We start from the raw sequence: 17684 nt of genomic DNA on the forward strand, positions 1-17684 counted from the left end.
CAGGTGCCCCCCGCGGGCTGGGCTGGGCAGACGGGGCTCCGCAGGGTGCGCAAGGATGGAGTGGGGCGGGGAGGGTTTGGGGGTTTTTTTTGGGGTTTTTTTTTGGGGGGGGGGGGGAGGGAAAGGTGGGGAGGGACATTTTTTTTGCCCTGGGAAGGTTTAATTTGCAGCGGACACACCCTTTGCAGAGATGGGCTGACGGGGAAATCCGGGGTGGGCAGAAATTGTCATTTTCCCTCTTTTTTCCCCTGGAGCATATTGTCCTTGAATATTAATGAAATGCTTTTAAAATTAACACACACACACACACGCGCACCATCGTTCAATATATTTATTTTTCAAATCCAGCGTGCTCCGTTTTTTTCCTCCGTTGCCTCCTTTCCTCGATGTTTTCCTATTCCCCACTCCCCCCCCCCACCTCCCCCGCGCCTCTCCGCGAATTAATTAGCAACGCGGAGACTAATAACGCCCAGCGCTAAAGGCCAGATCTCCTTAGTTAATAAAAAAAATGCTGAGATTGAACCCGAGCAGCTAATAATCAGCAAATTAAACCGAATCTATCTTTAAAAAAAAAAAAAATATGAAAAAAAAAACCAACCCCAACCCCACGTTGTCTTGTATTAACGCGGTGGCTTAAAAGATTAAAACGGGGGGATAGCGAAGGGGGGGGGGGATGTGGGTGGGGGGGTGGGAATATCCGAATATTAAAGCAGAATTGTATAAACATGGCGACAGACGAGAGCATTTGCACTCGTCACAAAAAAATGCAACGCATTCCTGGTTGTTTGCAGAAAATTTACAGCTGAGCAATAAAAGTTTACGACTGAATCACAAGTTGGATTGGCCACAGGAAGTCATGTGGACTCCATCCATGAACGTGAACTTTTTATTGTGGTTTCTCTTATGACTCTTTCGCAGTAGTCTTTCCTTTAACAGTCCAAGCAGTGCCAGGGGTAGGATGGTATTTCCCCCCCCCCCTCCCCTTTCCCCCCCCCCCACCCCCCCACCCCAACTTAATTATTAGCGTGATGATAATTTTTTTTTTTTTTTAAGCCGGAAAAAAAAAAAATCGCGATTTTTTTTTTTTTTTTTTTTTTTTTACCCCCCCCCCCTCCCCTCGTCTCCTTGGGGTTGGAATTCTTGGTTGCTTTGGGCATTTTGGCATTAATGAGTTTACTGCTGCGTCTGGTTGCCGCCTCCTATTCCCCACCCCTAGGGGCAAAACGCAATGCATTTCCTTTGCAGGATGCGATGATGAGGGGGCACAAGCAGTTGTAAATACCTTTTTTTTTTTTTTTTTTAAAAGCCTAAAAAAAAAAAAACAAACCCAAAACCAACCCTAGAGAGAGACAGATTCCTCTCCAGCTTCCCCCATCCTTTGCCCAGCCGAAGAACTGTTTTGCTTTTGTTTCCATCTCTTTTTTTTCTTTTTTTTTTTTCTCCTTTTTGCTCCTTTTTTTTTTTTTTTTTTTTTTTTTTAATGTTTCTGTGGAGCTGAGCTGCAGCGTCAGTGGATCAGAAAGAGGGAGAGACAGAGAAAAAAGAGAGAGAGAGTGAGAGAGAGGGAGAGGGGGAGACAGGAGCCTCTGGTAAGTGTTCCCTTATTGGTTAAAATGTGTAACTAATGATCCATAGCCCGGGTGTTAAGGATAATGATGCATCGTTGTGCGAGCGAGGGGTGTAGCTTGGATATGAGGGAAAGCTGCTGCGGGGCGGCAGAAATGCAGTTAATTCCGGGGCGGGGGGGGTGGGGGGGGGAGAGGTTTGGTTGGGGGGTGGGAGAGAAAAAAAAAAAAAAAAAAAAAAGAAGGGGGGAAAAAAAAAAGAAAAAGGGATTTGCGCCTTGCTGATGTCATATTCGGGGTGCGGGGAAGCTGTTGGAGGGGCGCCGGGGGATGGGGAAAGAGAGGGGGGTGTGTGGGGGGGGCGGCGTGTGTTTGTGTTGTTGGGGGGGGGGCCGCGTTGGGAGGAGAGGGGGAAAAAAAAAAAGAAGAAGAAAAAAAAAAGAAAAATCTATATGGATGGGGGGAAAAAAAATGAATCCTCCTAACTTTTCCTTCCCCGGAAAAAAAAAAATAAAAAAAAATAAATAAATAAGGGGGGGGAAGCGCATGCGCGGAGGGGCCGGGCCGGCGCAGCCCGGGTGGGGCGTCCAAGGCTGCTGGTAGTGCCATATTTAATGAGCTGCGCTCTTAATTGTGTGCGCGAGGCCCGGCCTTGCACGCCCATTCACCCCCCCCCCCTTTCACACCCCACCCCCCCTCAGCCCCGGGGCCGCCGTCCGCGGCCTGCGCTTCTTCCGCGGGGCTGCGCGTTTGGTTCCCGGGGCAATAATTAATATTAAGCGCGGGCTGATTAACAATCAACTCTTTGCATCCCAAGAGCTTCCTCCTCTAATTCGCTTTTTGCAAGCGGGCGGGTGTAAAGTTCTCCGGATTTAGGGGCTTTCATTGAGTTTTATGGAATTTTATTGAATTTTATGGAATTTCCTTCCCCTCTTCCAAACGGAGCGTTTGAAAACAAGCTCCGTGTCGTAAAAATAATCACGATAATAACTTTCAGGAGGGCTCTGGTTTTCCTGCGAAGTGGTTAACAGGCTGTTGGCTTTTATGTTTTATTTGCATGCAGGTCCCACCCCTTTCCCTTATTTTTTTTTTTTTTGGGGGGGGGGTTATTATTTCTATTTTATTTTTTTTTCCCCTTTTTTCCTCCAACAACTTTAATTCAGGTTTAACGGGTGAGATTTAAAGCGTGACCCTTCCCCTGCTAACCTCCCCATCTACCTACCCATCCACCTCCCTCCCCACCTACCCATCCATCATCTAATCTTATCTATCTCCCTGTATATACCGTGTAAAGAGAGAGATATATATTTTTTATTATTTATTTATAAAAAAAATGTAGTGACTTCATTTCCTCTCGAGGTTGTATTTCTTTTCCTTTCTTGATAAATCCTCCGTGTTTAAAATAATAATAATAATAATGAGTGTGTGTGTGAGCAGAGATTTGCTGCTGGATTGCTGGATGCCCCCCCGTACACCTATAGGGCTGGATGTGTGTGTGTATATATATATAAAATAATAATAAGAACAATATATATAATAATATAGGGGCAGACATTACATAAACGTTGTGGGGGAGGGGTGGCAGAGGCGAGGGCAATTTTCTGGCTTATTATAAGCGATTTTGGGGCTTTCCCCAGCGTGGGGGCAGAGGGGCCGTCTGCGGGAGGGGGGATTTTGGTGAGGAAAAGGGGGAGTTGGAGACCGCGGGGCGGGGGGGGGAAAACACACACGACTCCTCACTTTCTGCCTTGCTGCTGCTTTTCTGTTGGTGGTTGTTGTTGGTTTTTGGTGGTTTTTAAGGAAAAATGGCCTCCTCTGTTTTAATTTCCAGCGCGCGCTGGCAGAGGTTAATTGGCGAAAGCGGCGTGTGAAAGTTGTGGGGTGGTTTCTGGTGATAAATTTAATTAGGGGGAAAAAAAATGGAGATGGGGGGAGGGAAAAAAAAAACCACCACCAAACCACAAAAAAGACAAGTTTCCCAAGTTGGTTTCCCTTTTCTTTTGCGAAATCTGGTAAATCCTTGCGCCTGCCTTTGGGGCTGGAAATTATCGGCGGAACAAACCCGTTCCCCTGAAAAAAAAAAAAAAAAGGGAATTTTTAATTCCTTTTTTTTTTTTTTTTTTTTTTTTTTTTTTTGCAGCGTTTTGCCTTTGAGACAACACGCGGTCGTCGTCGTCCTTCCCCCAACCCCCGCCTTCTCCCGTGTAATTTTGTTTTCCGAGCGTGAAATAAAATAGAGCGTTCGCGGATGGGATGGGGGGGGGGGTGTGCGGTGTGAAAAAAAAAAAAAAAAGAGGGAAAAAGGCAGTTTTGCCTTGGTTTTGTTCGCTGGGAAAATCCCGTTGTGTGGAGGCGCTGCCTGTACCGCGGCCAGTCGTAAAGACATTTTATGAGCAAACAATGAGTGTTTATTGGAACCACATGATTACAGAAATGGGATCTTTTATTGTTTTCAGCCCGAAATCCGTCTGCTCTCCCTCCCCGAGCCCCCCGCTCCCCGCTCCCATTCCCACCGGGATGCTCCCGCCGCCGGCCCGCGTTAAACCTCCCCCCAAACAGGCCTGGAAACCGCCCCCCCCCCCCCCAAAAAAACCCAAATATATTGATTTTCTCCTTTCCCTTGACGGATTGTCATCTTTCAGCCCCTCGCAATGCCGAGAAACATTTTTAGGATGCAGAATAACGGGATGATTTATATTCTCCGAGATTTTCTTTTTTTTTTTTTTTTTTATCCCGGTCTAAAGCAGAGGAAATAAATTGCTGCTTGTATCTGTAACATCAGGGATTATAGGAAAATCGCCACGTGTTATTGACATGGTCTTTCAGGAAATAATAGATTTTCTTCGACAGATGTAGTCGGTGGAGGGGAAAAAAAAAAGAAAAAAAAAAAATAAATCAGGCTCCGGCAGAAAATTTTCAAATAGAAATTCCGCTGTCCCAAATGCTTCCTAATTTATTTATAGGGGCGGTTTATTCCAAGGTGTTGAGTAGGAGCCGATTCGCGGCTGAAGGACGTAAATACAATCGGTGGAACAAGAGGAATTTACATTTTATTTGATCGCGTACACATTTCGCACGAATATACCCGGCCATAAACCCATTTGATACGATCTTCCCCGCGCGTGGGCGTTTAATCTCAGCTTCTATAAAAGCCTGTTCCGATCAAATATATCTACGAATACAGAGCACGAACGTGTGGGTGGTTTATTATGCCAAATCCGCCGTGTTGTAAAAGCCCGGAAAAACCTGTAACTACAAAGAAATGATCAGAAAGAAGCGATTTCCCAACTTGTCATGTGAAGGAATTTCGGTTTGGGGAACGAATTAACCAAACCCACCAGAAATAATATATATATTTTTAATATATATACGTGTATATATATAGGCAACCGCCACCGGCGTTAGGTGCGAGTGGTGAACGTGATGATGCTCAGATCGATTTGCGACGGGGGGCCGTATTTTTGTGGTTATTTCCCCAATAAATGTGATTTCTGTTTAAAATTTATTTTTTTTTTTGTGGGGGCTGTATTTCTACCCGGAGCTTTGTGCAGCAAAGGGGTTTGGTTTGGGGCTTTATTTATCTCTTTCTTTCTTTCTATCTTTCTTTATTTCTTTTTTTTTTTTTTTCCTTTTTCCCGAGAGATAAATTTGCGGAGCTCGGCGTGTGGAGGAGGAAAAAAAAAAAAAAAAAAAAAGGCGAGGGGAGATAAAAAAATTAGTCATAGAGGGGGAAATACACTTTGGGAAAGGATGATGCGGAACATTGAAGGATTAAGAATTTTAGGTTTTGGAGGAGATATTTGGAGATCTTGTTACTATTGTTGGCGGGGGTTTCATCCCTGCAGCTCGCCCTCTTCGGCAAAAAAAATGGAGAAAAAGGGGTGAAAAAAAAATAAATTCAATTTTCAATGGTAGTGTTTAAGGTCAGGGCTTTAAAAAAAAAAAAACAACGTTAAAATTAAAATTAAGGCCTTTCTCCTTTGGATTCGGGGTGGCAGCTGAAGTGTGGGCTCGGGATTTGGGAGAAAAAGCGAAGAAATCGGAGCAGAGCACCCCCCAAAAACTGAAGATTTTTTTTAGGGAGGGGGAGGGGGCGGCCTGACCTCCAACCTCCGAGGGGGAGGAAGATGCTGGGGAGGAGGAAGGCGAGAAGCGGCCCTGTCTCCCCTCCGCCCCCCCCCCCCCCCCTTCCTCCCCAGACACAAACACAATAAAAGGCAGAAATCCCCGAAATTGCGGGTGTCTGGACGCAGTCTGCAGGGGACAGGCTGCTCGGGTCGCCTTTGTCGCATGGGGACACACCTTGCTGTAAAAGTCTTTGTCCCCAGACTAAAGACCCCGCGTTTCAATGGGGGGCGGGGAGGGGGAAAATAAAAGCTGGGGGGGGGGGGGGGGGGAAGAGAGACTGGGAGCAAGGCAGAAAAAAAAAAGGGGGAAAAACCACTAAAAACCAACAAAGAAAAAAAAAAACAACTGCACACACCCCCACACCCCCCCACCCTAAAATCACCCGCCAGACAAGGTCCAAGGGAGGCGGGCGGACGCGGGGGTTTGTCCCACAGGTGGGGCCCCCCCGTTCGCTCTTCTCCCCCCCCCCCCCCCCCCCCCGGCCTTTGAGTGTTTAAATTTCTGCCCGTTTTTGTTTACTTGTTTTGTATACTGCCACCAAGTGACAGAAACTTGCAATTTTTTGCAATTTGGTGCCCTTTTCCCCCCCCCCACCTCCCCCCCGCCACCTCCCCCCCCCCCCCCCCGGATCTGTCTGTGTGTGTAATTGCGGGGGGGGTGGGGGGGGTGGGAGACGGGGGCTGGGAAGGGGAGAGACACCACCACCCCCCCACACCCCCCCACCGTCCCCGGCTGGCAGAGGGTGTAAAGCCCCGCAAAAGCTTCTCCTGCCATAAAATAAATAAATAAATAAAAACAAATAAATAAATAAATCACTTTGCAAAGAAGTTTTAGTACCTTTAACATCGAGGCGTGTGCCCCCCCCCCAGCCCCCTCCCCGTCCGCAAACTTCTCCAAGTTTCCCAAAGCCATTTGGAACTCTTCACTTGCGCTTTCTGCTAATTCGAGGCGGTTTTGGGGTTGTTTTTTTTTTATTATTATTATTATGATGATGATTTTATTATTTTTTTTTATCCCTTTCGTTCCGTGTTACCGGGGTTTAAATCATCCCAATGTACGTGAACTCATAAAAATAGATAAGGCATGTCAGCTCGGGAACGGTATTTTCCCCCTGAAAATATGAGTGTATTTAAGCAAATCCTGAAATATTAAATTGTTGCTCGATTAAAGACGATGTAAATGTATAAATTCACCAAAGTGCTCAAGAGGTTGTCTCCAAATATATAGTTTAATTCTGCCTAAGTGATCGCCTCTAAAAAAAACATCATTAAGGCAACTATTATTGTTTCCTGAATTATTTTATTTTTTTTTTTTTCCGAGCCACCTATGATTAAATTTCTGCCTTCATATCAGAAGAATAAAGGAGAAAACTGCCTATAGTTAATGACAACAATTTTTCACTCCTGAGTTATCCTTGCAGAACGTAATAACAGCCCACTCCTTTTTATTTTATTTTTAATCGGTACGCCCGGCAGAAATGATCGCACCTCCACATACATGAACGTGTGGAGAGAGGCGCAGAGAACGCGCCTGTCCGCAGCAAAACATCACCTTTTCTAATTTTACGCCATAAAGTCTTGCCCGTGACGTCATGAGCGCCACTGTCATTTTTCCCACCTCTTCTAATTTTAGGGGCTGGGGGGGATATTTCCACTCCGTCGTGAACAGACAGGCGAATTTTGAAAATAATATTAATTAAAAGCTGGAAGGCAGATTTATTATTTCCCCCCCCACCCCACCCCCCCTCCGGGGAAAGTTGCTACCTGCTACCTGAGCAGGTTTTACTCCGGTTTGGGGCAAAAAAAGCTATTTTCCTGCCTCCGCTTGAATTAAAAAACCACTTTAATTCGCACTTTTAGCCAAAAAACCCACCAGGAATGTTGCCGCCGCCGCCAGACACCTCCCTATAAACAAAGCACCGCTCCGCGATTCTACATCCCCTAAAATATTAGGAATTTTAGATTTTTTTTTTTTTTTTTCCTCGCTTTTTTAGGGGCTCCCCTTCCCGGCGCTGATGAGATTTATCCCGAAGTGCGTTTAATCAGCAAATTAAATTTAATTGAGGCGGTGTTGCCGGAGGGTGTGTGTGTGTGGGGGGGGGGGTGTTCTCCCCCTGCTTTTTTCGCTGCTGTTAACTTTTTTTGCAACGCGGTTACTTGGTAATTTAAGACCCAGCGAAGTCCCGTTTCCGCGGGGAGATTTCGGTGCTGCCTTCTTTTGTTGGGCTGAGATTCGCCAATAAATCTGGGAAGGAGAAAAATAATGAAATAAATCACACCCCACAACTTCCCACCGCCCCCCCCCCCCCCCAATGAAAAAGAATATTTGAGAATGAAAAGCCTCCTCCCGCCGCGGTACCAACGCGGGGGGAAAAAAAGAAAAACCTAAACAAACGCTTAAAAGTGTCAGAAAGCGCTTTCAAAGCTCGGCAGAAAGAAGAGGGATAAATTTCAGAAGTAGGAACAGATTAATTTCTCTTCCCCACACACCTCCCGGTTTCCTGGTTCGCAGACATGTGTTTTGACAATTGCCAGAATTCCCCCTTTTTTTTTTTTTTTTTCTCTTCTCTTCTTTTTCTTTCTTTCTCTACCTTCCAACCTCTGGAAACGTGCGCAGCGACTGAGAGGTTTTGCAAGCGAGAAAAAAACATTATTTTTTTTCCTTCCACCCCCCACCCCCCCCCCAGTATCGCTATTATTTTTATTATTATTATTATTTTTCGCGCTGAGCCTTGCAACTTGAAGGGAGTCGCCCTGAACTTTTGGTGCACTTTCCTAAAGCAACTCCGGGGATAAAATGAAGGCAACAAGAACACGTTTAAGGCCATTTCCCTCCACCACGCTGCAAAATAAATAAATAAATAAATAAATCCGAATTAAAAAAAAAAAATTAAAAATCAAGAGGGGAAAAAAAGCAAAGAAATGACTCGTCTGGGCAACTCTACGGGCGACGCACGGGGTGGTAAATGCTCTTTTTTATCCACCTAGGGCGAAAAAAAAAAATAAAAAAATAAAGGTTTTTGCGGAGGGTTGTGTTAAAAAAAAAAAAAGCAAAACCGACGCGGGTTGTTATTTTTTTTTCAGCCCCTCTTCTCGGAAAGATATGGGGGGAAATGGGTGCTTTCGCTAATTATGGCTTTGTGCGTCTTGGTGCAGAAGTTGCCTTTTAATTAGCAAATCAAGCTCCCGAATAGGCCACCCTCTTCCAAACGCGGTGTCTGCAGCGCCGGAATAAAACTTTAAATAGTCTCTGAAGCTCTGAATAGAAGAATTCAGGGGAAGGAGAGATGAAATCTCTCTCCTTTTTTTTTTTTTTTTTCTTTTTTTTTTTTTTTTTTTAATTAAGAGCTGCCCAGACTCTGACTCCGAGGTTGTAATTACAGAGAATAGAGACGGCTCCAAAACAATACGAGCCATTTCAGGCCGGGGGAAAGAGGTAAATAAACCTCCACATAAACCTCCACGAGTTTGTTATTGTCACCCTGTTACCCCTTTTTTTGTTTTAGGGGGAGATGTGTTGTTATTCCCATTTTCTTTTTTTTTTTCTATTATTTTTAAAAAGCGTTATTTACAGCAGAAAGCGATATATTGACGAGGAAAACCCTGTTGTAAAGAGCAGGAATAAATTCCCAGCGAAAGCCCCAAATAAATAATTAGGGCTCACGTGTGCCATAAATGTCAAGTTAAAAAAAAAAAAAAAAAAAAAAGGCAAAGAGGAAGGGAAAAGGGCGGGGGGGGGAAGGCAGAGATCCCAGATACAAGGTGAAATCAGTTTAAATAAAAAGGCTTTTAATGGCATCACTTGTATTTACCTCTAAGAGCTTGGAGTATTTAATCAGGGGCGAGCGCGGTGCCTTATGGCCAGATGTCAGCGGTGGGTGCGCGGGTGCGTAGGTGCGGGCATTTTTGGGGTGTGTGTGTGGGGGGTGAGAGTCAGCGTGTCCCCCCCCCTTTTTCTGCACCCCAAAAGAGACATTTGTGCGGCAGTTTACAGAAAACCCCCTCAACCTGCTGGAATAATATTAATTTTTAAGCCTGGGGGGACACACACACACGCGGTGGCTCCGAGCGGGCGGGCACCTCCCAACCCCCGACACGCGTGTGGAGGGGGGGGGGCGGGGGTGGGGAGGGAGCCCCGTCTTTTGCCCCACGCCCGGATCAGCCCCAAATGGGCTGGAAAGAGAAGAGAAACAGGCCCCCCCTTCCCTTCCATTCCCCCCCCTCCCCAAACCCCATCGGCCGCGGGGCTGGGCAGCAGCTCGCTGCCAGTAGCGGTATCTGCAGGCTGTTCAGGGAGGGAGGGGCGGGGGGGGGACACCGATTTGGATTTGTTTCCTTTCAGTAATTACTGAGGGATAGAAAACACATGTGTTGGGATCGTTTTTTTTTTTTTAAAGCCCTTTTTTTTTTTTTTTTTTTTCTTCTTCCCCCCCTAAATCAGTTCATCAATTCGCTAATTATATGGGGGGGGGGGGGGGGGAGGAGGAAATCTCCCGACACACACACATATACATATATATTTTTTTTTTTCTTTCTATTTTTTCTCTCCCCCCACCCCGTGTGAGCATCAGTGGGGGGGGCGGGGGGGGGGGGGAGGAAGGGGGGGGGCAATATGGCAATATTTCAGATTTCTATGGGCGCTTTTCTTTTCTGGGAACAAAGAGCAACTCCTATTAAAGAGCTACTCGAAGACTTGTACATATTTCTACCGCTGTGTAGCACTTTTAATAAAACATCTGTTCTTGCTTCTGCTGATGAGTTTACATAATTGTTTGCAGACCAATTTAACCAGAAAGCGCCCCACATATTCCCTCTACACGTTTTCATGGGGGAAAAAAATAAATACCTTTTGGGTAGTGACATATCTTGATGAAATACTTTCGAGAAATCCCCCAACTGCTCGAAAAATATCAAGGCGGGGGGGGTGGGGGGGGGGAAGAAGAAAATAAAAGGAACATCCAGTGCGTTCAAAACGTGAGGCTGAGGAATTGCAATGGGTAAAACATACTTTAATGATGCCTCGTTTGTATTTGCAGGAGCTTTCGGGGTGGTTGTGCCTTATTATTTATATTTTTATTTTTTTCCACCCCCTCCTCGTTCTCTTCCTTTTCTCCCCAGAAACCTGGGTTTTAACGCGGGGAGAGGATTCTATTTTAAGTTTCTTTACGGCAGCTGGTTTCTGTTCACTATAAATCGACCAGACTTTTAAGACTTGCCCTCTGTTTAGAGAAGTAATAAAACACTTAACTTTCTCGACTCCTAGTCACACGGTTATCACCCAGGTCTCCGCTACAACAGCCCCCGAGCACCTATACAAAAATAAAAAAAAAAAATAAAAAAATAAAAAAAAAAGGGGGGGGGGAGAAAAGTAGTAGTAGTAGTAGTAGTAGTAATAATAATAATAATAACAACACTAAAATAATAATTCGAAAGAAAAAACAAAACCCTAGAAGGAGTCTTTCTAGAAACTCCTCCAAACTTTGGCAAGGTTGGAGCGGGTCTAAACGCCCTTCCATAGGTGCAGCCCCCCCCCCAACCCCCCCCCCCAATTCAATCTGCCCTCGCAGAGGTCCAGCCCCTCCAGCTGTAGCTTACTTTTAATTTACTCGCCAAATTACAGCGGGCTGTAAGCAATACATAAGGTAAGACAAGACGCCAATAACTGCAAAAGCCTTCACTCATTCATCTCTCCCCCCCCCACCTCCAAGCCCCCCCCCCCCCAAGTCCATTTGTTGGACCCTCCGCACCAGTTTAATCCCTGGGAGCAGCTTTGCGCTGGGCGCTGGTGGTTTCCAAAGTGACACACACAACCCCCCCCAACCCCCCCCCCCAAACCTGAAAGGACTTGGGTTGAGGGGAGATTGTGCCCATGGCTACCAATATTTGCAACCCAGCCCTGGCTCTCCAGATCGGGCCAGCTCAGGGTGCCTCTGGCTGGGGGGGGGGGGGGTGCGTGGGGGGGGGGTGGGGCTCACAGCTCAGCAGAAGGCGGAAAAATAAAAAATAAAATTAAAATTAAATAGTAATACCCTTCCAGTACTCGCCATTTCTTTCCTACTTTCTTGATTTTTCCGCCTTTTTCTTTGATTCCAGAAATCCCCGGGCAGGCGGTGGGGAGAGGGGTGAAAAAAAAGGGAAACGAAAGGAAAGTGAAGTTGGCTTTTTTTTGGGGGGGTGGGGGTGGGGGTGGGGTGGGGGAAACCGCCTGTAAATCTTCCCCCTGTGCAGGAGTCTTATATCTGCACCAGGCTGGCTCCAGGTTGGGCAGCCTGAGGTGGGAGCCAGGCTAACAAGGTCCATGTGCTAAATAAGATGGTGCCCACTTCCAGCTATCTCTTTTTTGGTTAGAAACTTTATTTTTTTTTTTTTTTTTCCCCCTAGTGACACTCAGGGGAAGCCTTAACGTTATAGAAGATGAATACACGAGCTTTTTTTTTTCAGTTGTAGTCTCGTTTATGGTTTTATTGCTACCATTGATTACTTTGCTTTGTTACACAGAGGAAAAAGAGCATAAAATCCGTTGGCATCCGGGTTCCTGTTATAGCTGGGGAAAAAAATATACACACACACACCCCCCCCCCCAACCCTTCTTTGTCAGCTAAAATCTTTTCGGGATACGTCGCTAAAAACAACAACAACAACAAAAAAAGGGAATTAAGTCTATGGATGGAGAGCAAGGCAAACAAACGCTCTCAGTTTTGCATTGGAGTGTGCACCCACAAACCTTCCTCTCCCCAGCCCCCCGCGCCCTCACATTGGAAATAAAAAACGTGGAGACGGTGGAGGTTTAAAAAAAAAAAAAAGAAAAAGAAAAAGAAAAAAAAAAGAAAAGAAAAGAAACAGAGAGGAGGCCAGGGTTTCCCTGCCATAATTGAATTTTTAAATAGCAAGCCACCAGAATGATAAAGATACCTCGCAATATTTACAGATCAGCAGGTATGTTTTACATTTAAGGGGCAATTTATGGCTCTAGATTGAAATTAAAATTAGATTAGCTGCCTTCATTTCAATTAGTTCTAGGTGCAATCTACCCAGAGAAGATAGAATATAATCCCCCCTTTCATCTAACTAAATATTTGCAATAGAAGTTTCCCAATCAGTTGTAAATATCCGCAACTATAAATTGCTGCAAACACAAACACGAGGTTGCGTCCCCAGCCCAGGCTCCCCATTGCTCTCCATTCCAAATAAAAATCCTCTTTTTCTTTCTTTCTTTCTTTCTGTTTTTGTGGGTTTTTTTTTCCTGGTGTTGTAGTTGTTGAAAAAAAAAAAAAATTATGCAATTATCCTCTAGCACTGAAAATTAGCAGGGAATTGGAGGGGAGAAATGTCAAAGTAGAGGAGAAATCTAACTTCCAGCCTAACGTGAGTTTGCAATGTTGGGTGTTGCTTTTCTGGATGTCTTTTCTCTCTCCCTCTCTCTTTTTTTTTTTTTTTCTTTTTTTTTTTTCCCTTTCCCCTCCCCAAGACACACTTTGGGAAGGCTCTGAAACACGTTATCAATCCAGAAGTCGCCATGTTTCCCCCCCTCTCTTTATGTAATATTTTCTCATCAGGAACACAACCATTTGATTCCATGATATTGACCAATGCTACATGAGAACAAGAAGGGGAAAAAAAAAAAAGAAAAAGAAAAAGAAAAAGAAAAAGAAAAAGGAGAGTAATTTATGGCTTAATATTCTGTGGACATCTGAGATTTATTACTGTGAATTCTGAGCTATTTTATTACAAGATATTAAGCAAACATTTCTTTTTTTAAAAAAAAAAAAAAAAGACAACAACAAACCAAACCAAAACAGGACACAAGCACCAGAACGCACAGACACAGACGGGGCTTCCAAACCTCACTGTCCATCAGCCAAAAAAAAAAAGGGGGGCGAGGGTGAGGGGAGGGGGGGGGGGAAGGAAAAGTTAAGCCTGGCTTAAGAAATTTGTGCCCCCCCCCTTCCCCTTCCAGCCCAGCCGCTCCCACCCACCCCCCCCCACCACCTCCCTCCCCCCCCAACTTCCCTCCCCAAGGCAGGACCCCCAGCCCTGGCTGCCCTCCCCACCGCATCCTCCCCATCCCCCGGCACCCGGGGGGTGCTGGGGGGGGTTTGGGGGTGCAGGACTTACTTTCCATGCCCACTTAGTTTCAACTAGGGAATCAACAGAAGCAAAAGCAATTTTTTCCCTTTTTGACACCCGCCTCCCCATTGGCTCCCCCCGGGTCAGCTGACTTTGTCATTTTGTCTGTCCTGGAGCAGAGCCTTCCCTATAACAATCTAGTTCAGACTACAAACTGGAGACAGAAATAAATATTAAAGAAATCACACAGCCAGGTATAGAGGAGGATATGAATTCCTATTTTACAAACCCATCTTTATCCTGCCATCTAACCAGTGGCCAAGAGGTGCTTCCCAACGTAGCCCTCAATTCAACTGCCTATGACCCTGTCAGGCATTTTTCTACTTATGGAGCAGCCGTTGCTCAAAACCGGATTTATTCTTCTCCTTTTTATTCACCGCAAGATAATGTTGTGTTTAGCTCCAGCCGAGGACCTTATGACTATGGATCTAATGCTTTTTACCAAGAAAAAGACATGCTTTCTAGCTGCAGGCAAAATTCTATGGGACATAATACACAGACATCAATCGCACAGGATTTTACCAGTGACCAAAACAGGAACACTTCGCAAGAACAAAAAACTAGCATTCAAATATACCCATGGATGCAGCGTATGAACTCCCACAGTGGTAAGTTTTACAGCTCGGAGATATAAATTAAATAAACTGAACCATCTTTACGACCTTCTCCCTAGCAGAACAGGCTGAGCGACTTTTTATGGCCCCATAAAAACAATAATATAGCTCCTTCACAGTTGCAGCTACAGGCCTTTTATTTGTTAAGTTGTTGCAAGCAAATATGGCTTGTTATGCTCTTTCTAATTAAAAGACTTCGAGAGTGTAAAATATCTATAATAAAGTGCAGCGAGCTCTGCTCGGGAGTTAAGCACAAAATATTACCGGGGTAAAAATAAGTTTTAATGACGGGTGCGGGAAGTGCGGCGGTGGCGGGTTCCCCGCACCAAGAGGGGCCGGGGGAAGCTCCCACTTCCCCCTCGCCCCCCCCCACTCCCCCGTCTTCCCCCCCCCCCCCCACCTCCCAAATCCTCCAATTGGCAGAAATAATGGGGGGGGGGGGGAAAGTGGTGTTTTGAGGGGTGGGGGGGAGCAGCATCCCCGGAGAAAATGACCCGGGTGGAAAAAAAAAAAAATAATAATGCTGCGCGCAGAGGGTTAAATTAATCCCTCAAAAAAAAAAAAATAGAAACATTTTCATTTTTTTTATTTTTTTTTTTCGGGAGGGGGGGTGCTGGGGAGGGGGTGGGGGGGAGGGAGGAGCGGGGGCGGCCGCGGGGGTTGCGCGGGGGCGGAGGGGGGGGGGGTTGCGCGGGTGCGGATGTTTGGGTTTGTTTTTTTTTTCCCGTTTTTTACCCCCCCCCCCTTTTATTTTCTCGGCGTTCTAGCGGGCTGACGATTTTTAGTCTGTTTTGTCTCGGCATCCCTAGGAGTGGGCTACGGGGCCGACCGCCGGCGGGGCCGCCAGATTTATTCCCGGTACCAAACCTTGGAGCTGGAAAAGGAATTTCACTTCAACCGGTACCTGACCCGGCGGAGGCGGATCGAAATCGCCAACGCTCTCTGCCTGACGGAGCGGCAGATTAAAATCTGGTTCCAAAACCGGCGGATGAAATGGAAAAAAGAAAGTAATTTGAGTTCCACCCTCTCCGGGGCGGGGGGGGGGGCCGCCGCCGCCGCCGCCGACAGCTTGGCCAAGGAGGAGAAGCGAGAAGAGACAGAGGAGGAGAAGCAGAAGGAGTGAAAAAAAAAAAAAAAAAAAAAAAAAAAGTGACAGCTCGGCGGCAGGAACCCCCCCCCCCCAGTGTCGTCCCCGTCCCCCCCCCCGCCCGACACCCTCCACCCCGTATTTATCACTGGCACAATGTTTGGCTACCTTAAAAAAAAAAAAAAAAAAAAAAAAAAAAGGAAAAGATAATAACTTGGGGGGGGCGGTGTGTGTGTGTGTTAAAAAATAAGGTCTAAGGTGGAAATGTGACGCCCCCCCTCCCCACTGCTACACAGTGTCGTCCCGTCCGCCCCCCCCCCCCCGCAGCTCTTCCCAGTGACCCCCCCCCCGCCCCGCACACGCATCTCCGCCATCGCCTATTTATCTAACTCGGGATAAGACTGTTTCAAGCCGCACACTCCCCCCATCCCTCCCCATCCCTCCGCCTTCCCCCCCCCCTCCCCCGCCCCCCCAAAAAAATAAATTGGGCATCCGCTGTGCCGGGTCGGACTGTGCCCAGCCGCTTCTCCTCCGCCCCCCCCCCCCCAAAACCAGAGCAATTCTTCCTCCCCTGGTGAAAAAATCTGATTTCCCTGAGAAAAAGCTCCTTCCACCTAAATATAGCATTTCCAAGAGCATCCTCCTTGTATTTAAGCAGATACCTGGGCTCATCACTGCATACTACAAACTGTGACAGTTTCTGTGTGAATATTTTTAACTGTGTTTGTGGTACCTGTATTTATATTTATGTTTAGCACTGTAATGTTCCACAGTATAAAGTGAATGGAGTTCTATAGCAGTAGAAAAGGAAAAAAAAAAGAAAAAAAAAATTAATAAAAAATCTTGTGTTACACCCTCTCATGTATAAAGGTCATGTCCAGAGGACTATGTTGAGTATTTAATAAAAACTGAATATTATTTTTAAAGTTTATAGAATGGCCTCTGAGCTTCAGTTGAAACCTTTCGTGTTGGTAACAGCCTGTTAGAAAGTTCACTTATCTTCTGTGTGTTGTTCCTGAAAAATCAGCTCCCTCTCTCCTTTTTCTCCCCTCCTTCGTACCTCTCTCATTCAAGAGTATTCCAAAAAAAAAAAAAAAAAAAAAGGAAAAGGGGGGAAAAAAAAAATTACATTTTGCTTTGTCTCCTTGAATTAGTCTTGTTACTGTATTGTTCGGTGGCATCAGGAATCTATGCCATACCTCTCGCTTCATGATTAAAAATGGATTTCCAAAGTTCAAAACAGTATATATTTCTTATTGCACCCTCCTCAGTCAAATACCAGGTCAAAGGTTCTGCTTCTCTTTTTTATTATTTTGATTTAATTTGAGCTCTACACCAGCTGAGAATCCCCCAGCTCTGCGGAAGGACCCACTTCTCCCCCCCCCCTCCCCAACCCGCCTCCCTCCCCCTCGACTTATTTCGACCCAATAGACCTTTCCAGGGAGGGGGGGGAGTCACTTTTATCCAGAAACTCATCCTTAGGAGAACGAAAATTGTGGATATAACGCTGGGAGACAAACCCTGCTGCTGTGGATCGCAGGCTCGGATAACCCATTGCGAAGGCTGGATAAAAAAAAAAAAAAGAAAAAAAAAAAACCAAGAAAAACCAACAAAACCTGCATTTTTCTCGCCTCTTTGTCACTGCTGTAATATTTACTGGGCTGTTCAGTAGGTTGCACTTAGCCAGGGATGATATTTCCCTGGAAGCAGCTTTGTCCCCTTCAAGGTTGTTTTTTTTTTCTGGTTTTTTTTTGTTTTTTTTTTTATGAAACATCCAGGATTTGGTGTTAAGTGACCATAACCAGGAGAAAAAAAAAAAAAAGAAAAAGAAAAAGAAAAAAAAAAAAGTAGGGGGGGAAAAAAAAAAAGCAGCCTGGGGAGGTTTTTTCAGCCCATCCTTTGCTCGTCTCCAGCCTGGAATGTGCAGGCGATTTTTACAAAGCGCAGGAAAGACGTGGGAAGAAAAAAAATAAATATATATGTAAAATTATAAGTCTCTCTTAAAACGAAAGAAAAGAAGCAAAGAGCACCAACAACCAGGAGCCAAGAGCGTTTTGCAAGAGGGCAACGACCTGGCCGGGGAGCAGGAGGCTTCCCTGGGTGTAAACCAGTTTGAATTTCCAATGATGACAATAAAAAAAAAAAAAGGGCAAAAAAAAACCCC

General features: G+C 45.6%; 1 protein-coding gene and 1 long non-coding RNA gene across 3 annotated transcripts; both read left to right on the forward strand.

The window, feature by feature from the left end:
- Positions 1-1115: 1115 nt before the first annotated feature.
- LOC141733924 (uncharacterized) lies at positions 1116-8707 on the forward strand. The gene is made up of 2 exons (XR_012584412.1): positions 1116-1589; positions 3706-8707. It is a non-coding gene; the product is annotated as an uncharacterized LOC141733924 (long non-coding RNA).
- Positions 8708-10830: 2123 nt separating this feature from the next.
- On the forward strand, positions 10831-15966 carry HOXC6 (homeobox C6). 2 transcript variants are annotated; one of them, XM_074565006.1, is made up of 2 exons: positions 10831-14427; positions 15219-15966. In XM_074565006.1, the coding sequence occupies exons 1-2, from the start codon at positions 14028-14030 to the stop codon at positions 15554-15556; spliced, it is 738 nt and encodes a 245-aa protein (XP_074421107.1). In that variant the 5' UTR covers positions 10831-14027; the 3' UTR covers positions 15557-15966. The 2 variants fall into 2 exon arrangements, with proteins under 2 accessions (XP_074421107.1, XP_074421108.1); XM_074565007.1 differs by having other exon boundaries at positions 15243-15951.
- The last annotated feature ends 1718 nt before the right edge of the window (positions 15967-17684 follow it).

Source organism: Larus michahellis, chromosome 22 (assembly GCF_964199755.1).
Source record: "Larus michahellis chromosome 22, bLarMic1.1, whole genome shotgun sequence".
NCBI classification, from domain to species: Eukaryota; Metazoa; Chordata; class Aves; order Charadriiformes; family Laridae; genus Larus; species Larus michahellis.

Coding starts and splice junctions, on each gene's coding strand:
- HOXC6 (XM_074565006.1), top strand. CDS start 14,028: ATGAATTCCTATTTTACAAACCCATCTTTATCCTGCCATCTAACCAGT. Junction 14,428..15,218: donor GCGTATGAACTCCCACAGTG/GTAAGTTTTACA, acceptor GACGATTTTTAG/TCTGTTTTGTCTCGGCATCC.